Source organism: Wolffia australiana, chromosome 2, assembly GCF_029677425.1.
Source record: "Wolffia australiana isolate 7733 chromosome 2, ASM2967742v1".
In the NCBI taxonomy this organism is placed as follows: Eukaryota; Viridiplantae; Streptophyta; class Magnoliopsida; order Alismatales; family Araceae; genus Wolffia; species Wolffia australiana.
The window spans coordinates 21,473,050-21,482,447 of NC_135836.1; the positions used below are offsets into that span (position 1 = coordinate 21,473,050).

Sequence of the window (9,398 nt, forward strand, 5' to 3'; positions counted from 1 at the left end):
CTTTCTCTATGTCCCTTTCTCCCTCTCTCTTTCTCTGTCTCTTTCTCCCTCTCTCTTTCTCTATGTCCCTTTCTCCCTCTCTCTTTCTCTGTCTCTTTCTCTGTCTCTTTCTCCCTCTCTCTTTCTCTGTCTCTCTCCCTCTCTCTTTCTCTATGTCTCTTTCTCCCTCTCTCTTCCTCTCTTCCTCCCTCTCTCTTTCTCTCTCTATTTTTTTCTCCCTCTGTTTCTCTATCTCTCTCCCTCTAATTTCCCTCTCTGACTCTCTCTTTCTCTCTCTCTTTATATATATCTCTCTCTCCGTTCTCTCTCTCTCTCTCTACTTCTATATCTCTTTTTATCCCTCTCTCTCTTTCTCTCTCCCTTTAATCCCCTCTTTATTTTTCTTCTCGCTCTCTCTCTCTTTATCTCTCCCTTTCTTCCTATCGCTCTCTTTCTCACTCTCTCCCTCTCTATCTCTTTTTACCCCTCTCTCTCTTCTCTCTCTCCCCCTCTCCCTCTCTTTCTCTCTCCCTTTATTCCTCTCTCCATATCTCTCTCTTTCTTCTTGCTCTCTCTATCTCTATCTCTCCCTTTCTTCCTATCTCTCTCTTTCTCACTCTCTCTCTCTTTCTCTCTCCCTTTCTTCCCATCACTCTCTCTTTACCTCTCCCTTTCTTCCCATCTCTCTCTTTCTCGCTCTCTCTCTTCAGGCTCTCTCTCTCTATCTGTCTCTCTCCCTTTCTTCCAATCTCTTTCTCTCTCCATTTCTTCCCCCCTCTCTCTCTCTTCCTGTTTACCACCGTCGCTACTGCCTGCCGCCGCAGTGCACGGACAGCTATTGATAAAGTAAAAAAAAATTCTGACTTCGTCAACTCGTCATCCTAGACGTCATCGTTATCGTCCTTTGGTCTTCTCGATTACTCTGACGAGGATTTAAAACGAATTGACGGCAATTTTTTCTATAAAATAGAATAAAATGGGCAGTGGGGTGGTCCTCTTTCCAATTTGTTTTATTTAAATTTAAAATTTGTGCTACATTTTCGCGAAAGAAACTAAATTCTTTAACTAATTCACGTACACGTGTTATGCATCCAAAGTCAACGTTAGCGGTCACATCAATGATTGGACGTTTATCGTTACATTAATCTTAGCATGTAGCGATGAGTGTCAGCGGGGAAATTTTGATAGTATCCTGACCGTCCGATTGCTAATGATGGCCCTTGTTCTTCCACATACTAGCGATCTCCTGTCTCTTAGAAAATTTCAAATTCCTCAACTTCGCGTTGAGAAAGCATTTGATTCGTGATGTGTTTTCTTTTTCGTGATTATGGCGCTAAACCGTTAGGGATTCATCAAGAAGAGGATGCCCGCATCAATTCAAGCTAAAATTTCAGCCTACAGCGGATGTTCGACGGAGTAATTGCGCGCTGGATCTCGCGACATGGTTCTAAGATTTGCTCGGATTTGTTTATTCGGAAGTCATTCTCGTACCGAATCGCCTCTGATTCTGCCCTTATTTTATGATTGTTTGCTTGCCTCACCCTCGGATTTCCGCATCGTCAATGACAATTTACTGTTCCGCCGGATTGTTTAACTATTGCGTCGTCGGCAGAGGCGAAAGAGGAAGAACAACGGCAAAAACAATGCGTCATTCTGCGGAAAGGGCAAAAAAATAATGTTCTTATATTCTCTTGTCTCCGTGCGGCTCTGCATTACCTTTCAAATTTCGACGAAGATCTTGACTGTCGCCCGAGGAGATTATTCAAGCCCTAGGTTTACGCGGCACTGTAGGCTATGGACGTCTCCGATCTGTCACTCTTTAACTTTTGCGTCTCCTTTGAGACAAGAAGTAAGTTCATCAGTAAACAGTTTCGACCATCGTTCGATGCTGATCTGAGGCTACTACCTTTCTGTTCTTCTGCCATTTACGTTCACTATTTGTTTTCCCAGAACAAGGAGAGACGATGAACCAGCAATGTGGGGACAGTATCCCGAAAGGACTGGTAAATCTTCTTATTACCTCGTGTCCTTTTCTCCCTGACCTCTTCTCTGGGAAATTCCAGATTAGAAACGAGAGGGACCAGTCTGATAAATGGAGGATGAAGCTCTTGAAAGAGAAGCAAAGAGAGGAACGATGACGGAGAATGGAGGAGAATTGGGAAGAACGAGAAGAGGGAATGTCGATAAGCAGATTTCTTCCCTTCCTCCTCTGGCATTTTGGGAGCTATTTCGATTCGCTGACGCTTTGGACTACACTCTCATGTCGATGGGCACGCTGGGAGCTGTTGTTCATGGTTGCTCTCTCCCTATTTTCCTCCGTTTCTTCGCTGATCTCGTCAATTCCTTCGGATCCAACGCTGATAATCCACAGCTCATGGTCCATCAAGTCACGAAGGTAGCATTTATACTAACTCTCCCCTGTTCTGTTCTAGTTTAATCTGAAGTTGTTTTGCAATTTGCCTTCTTCTCTTGCAGTACTCGTTCTACTTCCTGGTGGTGGGGGCGGCGATCTGGGCCTCGTCTTGGGCGGGTGAGCAAAACCTCAATCAAATCAATTTCCTGTTGGAAATCAATTAGTGTTATGGTTTCTTGGGTGTTAGAGATTTCATGCTGGATGTGGACTGGGGAGCGGCAATCGACCCAGATGAGGATCGAGTATTTGAAATCTGTTCTAAGTCTAGACGTGCGCTACTACGACACCGAGCTAAGAACCTCCGACGTTGTTCACGCCATTAACGCGGAATCCATTCTAATCCAGGAAGCGATCAGCGAGAAGGTTTATTTCTTCATCAAACCTTCGTCTATCATGGGTTATTTCCTCAACCTTGGGAATTCGTTCGCAGCTCGGGAATTTCATTCATTACATGGCGACGTTAGTGGCCGGGTTCGTCGTCGGGTTCACCGCGGTATGGCAGATGGCTCTCGTCACGCTGGCGGCGGCGCCGCTGATAGCCGTCATCGGCGTCATCCACACGACGTCAACGGCGAAGCTGAGCGCGAGAAGCCAAGCGGCGCTCGCCGAGGCGGGCAACGTGGCCGAGCAGGTGGGTTGAATCTCAACTCTGCTGGTCTTTCTTCGCTGTTCTGATATCGGGCGACCGACAGACGCTGGCCCAGATAAGGACCGTGCAGTCATACGTCGGCGAGGAGCGCGCGCTGAAGGCTTACTCGGCGGCGCTTAACGTGGTCCAGCGGATCGGATACAAGATCGGACTCGCCAAGGGGGTCGGCCTCGGCGCCACTTACTTCACCGTTTTCTGCTGCTACGCGCTCTTACTCTGGTACGGCGGCCACCTCGTCGGCCACCGCCAGACCAACGGCGGTCTCGCCATCGCCACCATCTTCTCCGTCATGATCGGCGGCCTGTAAGCGCTTATCATGATAACATCACAGTCTTTTTTTTTGTTTTTTTTTTTGGTTTTTTTGAAGTGGAGATGACCAGTTCTTGCTTGTTTTGAAGGGCCCTCGGGCAGTCGGCGCCGAGCCTGGCGGCCTTTTCGAAGGCCAGGATTGCCGCATCGAAGATCTACAGTACGATCGATCACACGCCAGGATTGGATAGCGGCGCGGATTCCGGAAAGGAGCTGGATCGCGTCACGGGTCATATCGAGCTAAAGGACGTGGATTTCGTGTACCCATCAAGGCCGGACGTCCCGGTACTTCGCCGTTTCTCCCTTAGCGTCGCCGCTGGAAAGACTGTGGCTTTGGTGGGTAGCAGCGGCTCTGGCAAGAGCACCGTCATCTCGCTATTGGAGAGGTTCTACGACCCCACCTCAGGTAATAAAGAACAAGGAAGATGAATAAGACAGTTCTTTACAGCGGAGGATTTAAATCCGCCCGGTCTTCTTCCATCGCAGGACAGATATTGCTGGATGGGCATGACATTAGAAGGCTGAAATTGAGGTGGCTGAGGCAGCAGATTGGATTGGTGAGCCAGGAACCGGTCCTCTTCGCCACCTCCATTAAGGAGAATTTGCTTCTGGGCAGACCGGAGGCTACCCAGGTGCAGATCGAAGAGGCCGCAAGAGTGGCCAATGCCCACTCCTTCATCGCCAAGCTTCCGAATGGCTACGACACGCAGGTAAATCTCCAGTTCTTTTCTCGATTCAATAGTCAAAACCCAAAAAAAAAAATTTAAGAAAAAATCTCTACGATCGAACCCATCTGGGGATCCGTTCTCCGGGTCAAACGCACAGGGATGGTGGGGGACAAAATTCTGCCAGATGACGGTGCACATTAACTATTTGCGGGCCAAGCATTAGAGTAGGACGAGACTGTCTCCTTCTGCCCACGCAGACTTTCCATGCGCACATGGAACGCTGGCCCCCCTTTTTTTTTTAATCTTCCCCTTTGATTAGTTCCTCACGTTTATCATCCCGTTAACTCGTTCACCGTTCAGTCATCCGTCGTCCGTCACCGCGCAGGTGGGGGAGCGGGGGCTGCAGCTCTCCGGGGGGCAGAAACAGAGGATAGCGATCGCGAGGGCGATGCTGAAGAACCCGGCAATACTTATCCTGGACGAGGCGACGAGCGCGCTCGACGCCGAGTCCGAGAAGCTGGTTCAGGAGGCGCTCGACCGGTTCGCCGTCGGCCGGACCGCGCTCGTCATCGCGCACCGCCCGTCGGCCGTCCGCCAGGCCGATCTCGTGGCCGTCATCCAGCGTGGCGCCGTCTCCGAGCTCGGAAGCCATGACGAGCTCATGGCCCGGGCCGACGGCGGCGCCTACGCCGAGCTCGTCGGCACGCAGGCGGCCACCCACGAACCCAGGGACTCGGCCAGCTCGCCGGTCGTGGGCCGGGACTCGTCCCCGCGCTCGCGCCGCCTCTCCGACTGGTTCGCCTCCGACGCGGGCCACGACGGGCCGGCGGCGTCGGCGCGGGCGGAGAAGGTGGCGTTACGTGACCAGGCGAGCTCCTTCTGGCGGCTAGCCAAGATGAGCTCCCCCGAGTGGGCCTTCGCCCTGGCCGGCTCGGTCGGGTCCGTGGCCTGCGGCTCGCTGAGCGCCATCTTCGCCTACGTCCTCAGCGCCGTCCTCAGCGCCTACTACGCCGACGACCGCGCCCTCATGAAGAGAGAGATCGCCAAGTACTGCTATCTCCTCCTCGGCGTCTCCTCCGCCGCGCTCCTCTTCAACGCGGTGCAGCACTCCTTCTGGGACGCGGCGGGCGAGAACCTGACCAAGCGGGTGCGGGAGGCGATGCTGGCCGCGGTCCTCCGCAACGAGCCCGCCTGGTTCGACATGGCGGAGAACAGCAGCGCGCGCGTCGCCGCCCGGCTCTCCCTGGACGCGCACAACGTCCGGTCCGCGATCGGCGACCGCGTCTCCGTCGTCGTCCAGAACGCGTCCCTCATGGTCGTCTCCTGCGCGGCCGGGCTCCTGCTGCAGTGGCGGCTGGCGCTGGTCCTGGTCGCGGTTCTCCCCGTCGTCGTCGCCGCCTCGGTGCTGCAGAAGATGTTCATGCAGGGGTTCGCGGGGGACTTGGAGGAGGCCCACGCGCGGGCCACGCAGATCGCGGCGGAGGCCGCGGGCAACGTGCGCACCGTCGCGGCGTTCAACGCCGAGGCGCAGGTCGCGGCGCTGTTTGCCGCCAGCCTGCGGGCGCCGCTGCGGCGGAGCTTCTGGCGCGGGCAGATGGCCGGCGGCGGGTTCGGCGCGGCGCAGCTGCTGCTCCACGCGGCGTATGCGCTCGGGCTGTGGTACGCGGCGTGGCTGGTGCAGCGCGGGCTCTCCGACTTCTCCGAGAGCATCCGCGTGTTCATGGTGCTGATGGTGTCCGCCAACGGCGCGGCGGAGACGGTGGCGCTGGCGCCGGACCTGGTCAAGGGGGGCGCCGCCGCGCGGTCGGTGTTCCGGCTGCTGGACCGCGGCACGGAGATCGACCCCGACGAGCCGCCCGGCGCGGGGCCGCCGCTGCGCGGGGAGGTGGAGCTCAGGCGCGTGGAGTTCGCGTACCCGGCCCGCCCGGACGCGCCGGTGCTGAGGGGCCTGAGCCTGCGGGCTCCCCCCGGCCGGACCCTGGCGCTGGTCGGGCCGAGCGGCTGCGGCAAGAGCTCGGTCCTCGCCCTTATCCTCCGCTTCTACGACCCCTCCTCGGGCCGGGTGCTGCTCGACGGGAGGGACCTCCGGAGCCTGAACCTGAGCGCGGCCCGGCGCGGGCTGGGGCTGGTGCCGCAGGAGCCCTGCCTCTTCGCCGCCAGCATCTTCGACAACATCGCGTACGGCCGCGACGGCGCGACCGCGGCGGAGGTGGCGGAGGCCGCCGCGCGAGCCGACGCCCACAAGTTCATCGCCGCGCTGCCGCGCGGCTACGCGACGGTGGTGGGCGAGAGAGGGGTGCAGTTGTCCGGCGGGCAGCGACAGCGGCTCGCCATCGCGCGAGCCCTGGTCCGGGCCCCGGCGGTTCTGCTGCTCGACGAGGCGACCGGCGCGCTGGACCCCGAGTCCGAGCGGCGGGTCCTGGCCGGGCTCGGCGCCGGCACGCGGACCATCATCATGGCGGCGCACCGCATCTCCGCCGCCCGCGCCGCCGACTCCGTCGCCGTGCTCGAGGACGGCCGCGTCGTGGAGAAGGGCTCCCACGCCCACCTCCTCTCCCACTCCCCCGACGGCCGTTACGCTCGCATGGTCCGCCTCCAGCAGCCTCCCCAATCCGATTAAAAAAATGGCCCAAATTCTATTTCCAGTCCTTTTTTTAAATCGTACAAATTCTGTATTAAACACAAGTTACGAAAAAGACCGAATTGCCCATTCCGTTGCGCGCCTTTTTCTGTTTTTAAGCTCGAGAGCCCGTGGAATTCAAACGCTCCGTCCAGGGATTCGATCGATCTGCTCTTTGATCGCGGTTTGTCGCCTCTGCTCAGATCGTGTGTTCTACCGGCTTTGATTTAGCGATGGAATCGACGTTTATGGCGGCAGGCGTGGAAGCCGTGATGAACGAGTTCTTCGACGATGTGCTGAACGTGGCGGGAAAGATCGATCCCTTTGAGCTCCAACTGCGTGCGGAGAGTGAGGCTTGCAGGAAGGTTAGTCTAGTTTGCCACGATCTCTGCGTGAGCAGTTCGTCGGCGGAGCAAATTAACCGCGATGCGAAGGTCGATGAGGCTGCAAAGATGGCGATACGCACCAGAATTTCGTTTTCGCAGCAAACTGGAATTCGTTGATTCAATTGATTCCTCCGGGATTTTGTGCAGGCGGCTATGTCGACCGTAGTTCTCAAGATTCAACTACATTGCCGAGGCTGCGTCCTCCGAATCAGGAGATGCATCGCTAAGATTGAAGGTGAGCTTCCGTTGTACTGGTCTTTGCATCGGTAGTCCGAATTCCTCCGCTGATCAATCGAATTGACTCCTTGCAATCGCCGTCGGTTTTACTCCGGTCCCTAATTTTCATGTAACCCGGCGTAGTGGTTGTGGGTCACAGATGACGATGACGAATCGAAGTATCGGCACCTGTCGCTTACGCGATGACGATGACGATTTGAAATCGTCATCGCAATATTCCTTTTCATCGTCATAGACGCTGTACATTTTAATGTACTCCGAGTTTATAACCTTCCTCCATCGTGGTGGTTATCAAATTGCGACTTCGTCGTTTTCTGTTCATTTAAGTAGGTCTCCCATCATTGGTCCCCATAACCTTAAGCATGGCGATGATGAAATCATCATAACGAGCAAGCCTACGGATGATGCTGAGTTTTAGGTGACGACTATTCGTTGAGAACCCTGGCTTTAATGTATGATTCGAAGCGTTTTTTTTTATGGGACAAACCGATTGGCGCAAAATGTCACACCGAAAAGCCACTTCCAGATTCATTTTTAAGAATCAGGATAGTCTTCATGTTTTAGGATCAGCTCATACTGATGCTTCTTGATCCGTAGTTGCACAAATAGTAAAAAAAAATTCTAAGATAATTTTCTAATCACATTTCTGTTTTCTCGATTGGTGTGTTTAATCGCTAATGTTGACTGTAACGAGTCCTATAATCAAACTATTTTTTTAACACCAATATCCGATGAGAGGCATCAGATATCCGGTTCAAGAAAAGGGTGTGTCTGTCCATAAGGCTGTGAAGTTTCATGAAACGACCTAATACATTATTTCATCATTTAGTAATATTATTATGTATATTTTTGTTATGTGTATAAATAATATGGTGAAGACAAGTTTGACTAACTTCATGTTGAAATTATATTTACATTTATACGTCAGATATGGGAAAAATAATACTGACGCTGACAGCCGATATCATCATCCGACCCTTGAGACGAATATGGATGCCTATATCAGGACGGATGACATTACCGGATACATGTGTTGTAGTAACCGATATTTGGATTTTGGTAAAGACAAATATTGGACTTCCCATTTCTGACATCTGGTACAGCATATGTCCTGATATTGTCTTCTGATATCGAGATCAGGAAGGGAGAAGACTAATCTAGAGGTATGTCTGATATAGTGATAGAAGTTGCACTGATTTAGTTATCAGGATCTGGATGCTTCCTATTTTTCTTTCGAAATTTGAGATCATTCTGTCCAATGATGGGATGGATGCCTCTAGATGAATCTTAATTATTAGTATTTATACTAAAAGTTATGGCAATAACAGTTTCCCTTCAGCATAGCCCTTAATCTCCATTATCCTAGATTTGACAGAAAAATGTCAATGGTACTGATATCTTCATCAATTTTGTTGGTTTTTGAGTAAAATTTAGTGTCAATGATGACCAAACACACTAATTTGGCATAGCTGAAGTCCATGAATGATAGTTGGGCCTACATTTGAAGTCAAAAACTTCTTATGCAGGAGTTGAATCAATTTCCTTTGACTGGAGTGAGGAGCAGGTTACAGTCAACGGTACCATGGACGTGGACTCCCTTTTGAACATGCTCAAGAGAAAGATGAGGCGCAAAGTAGACATTGCAAGCAAGGCCAAAGACGATGATGAAGAGGTGGAAGACAATGAAATCATCAACCTGATGGATCGGATAGAGTTTCCTAGTGATGGTGACAAGAGCCAGATACACGCGTGCCCCATAGAGCTGGTCCAACCTCCCATAATATTCAGCGATGAGAACCCTAACTCTTGTGCTGTCTTCTAAAATTTGTAGAAATTGGCATTTTGGATAATTGTAGGAAGTGATCCTTTTCACATCCAAACAAAATAAATTTGATGAATAATGGAAAATTTTAATGATAGAAATGACCAAAAATCTTGGATGGATAAATTCACTTCCACGTTTCAAATCAGAATAGTTTGTTTATTCTATCTTACAGCCAAAAGGCAAATTGCACTCCTCATGTAGTTTTCCCAAATCAAGGAGAAGCTAGTCTTGTTAAAGGATAGGCACACTATGATAAAGCGTTGAGCTTCTAACATTCGATGCGAGGCCCTTAGTCTGTAGGCTTTCCACCAT

At 52.2% G+C, this 9,398-nt stretch overlaps 2 protein-coding genes across 2 annotated transcripts; both read left to right on the forward strand.

Annotated features, from left to right (window-relative positions):
* Positions 1-1,992: 1,992 nt before the first annotated feature.
* Positions 1,993-6,728, forward strand: ABCB1 (ATP binding cassette subfamily B1). The gene is made up of 8 exons (XM_078571475.1): positions 1,993-2,374; positions 2,455-2,509; positions 2,580-2,755; positions 2,823-3,023; positions 3,085-3,344; positions 3,440-3,756; positions 3,837-4,060; positions 4,404-6,728. Exons 1-8 carry the CDS (start codon positions 2,072-2,074, stop codon positions 6,636-6,638), a joined length of 3,771 nt encoding a protein of 1,256 aa, XP_078427601.1. The 5' UTR covers positions 1,993-2,071; the 3' UTR covers positions 6,639-6,728.
* A 143-nt stretch (positions 6,729-6,871) lies between these two features.
* On the forward strand, positions 6,872-9,083 carry LOC144716419 (heavy metal-associated isoprenylated plant protein 19-like). Its single transcript, XM_078591524.1, has 3 exons — positions 6,872-7,072; positions 7,172-7,259; positions 8,788-9,083. Exons 1-3 carry the CDS (start codon positions 6,872-6,874, stop codon positions 9,081-9,083), a joined length of 585 nt encoding a protein of 194 aa, XP_078447650.1.
* Positions 9,084-9,398: the final 315 nt, after the last annotated feature.

What these genes read in the sequence shown, in the direction of transcription:
- ABCB1 (XM_078571475.1), top strand. Translation starts at nt 2,072, where the DNA reads ATGGAGGATGAAGCTCTTGAAAGAGAAGCAAAGAGAGGAACGATGACG. An exon ending in TGGTCCATCAAGTCACGAAG is followed by an intron (nt 2,375 to 2,454) that starts GTAGCATTTATA and finishes CTTCTCTTGCAG; the next exon opens with TACTCGTTCTACTTCCTGGT. An exon ending in GTTCTACGACCCCACCTCAG is followed by an intron (nt 3,757 to 3,836) that starts GTAATAAAGAAC and finishes CTTCCATCGCAG; the next exon opens with GACAGATATTGCTGGATGGG.
- LOC144716419 (XM_078591524.1), top strand. Translation starts at nt 6,872, where the DNA reads ATGGAATCGACGTTTATGGCGGCAGGCGTGGAAGCCGTGATGAACGAG. An exon ending in AAATTAACCGCGATGCGAAG is followed by an intron (nt 7,073 to 7,171) that starts GTCGATGAGGCT and finishes GATTTTGTGCAG; the next exon opens with GCGGCTATGTCGACCGTAGT. An exon ending in ATGCATCGCTAAGATTGAAG is followed by an intron (nt 7,260 to 8,787) that starts GTGAGCTTCCGT and finishes CTTCTTATGCAG; the next exon opens with GAGTTGAATCAATTTCCTTT.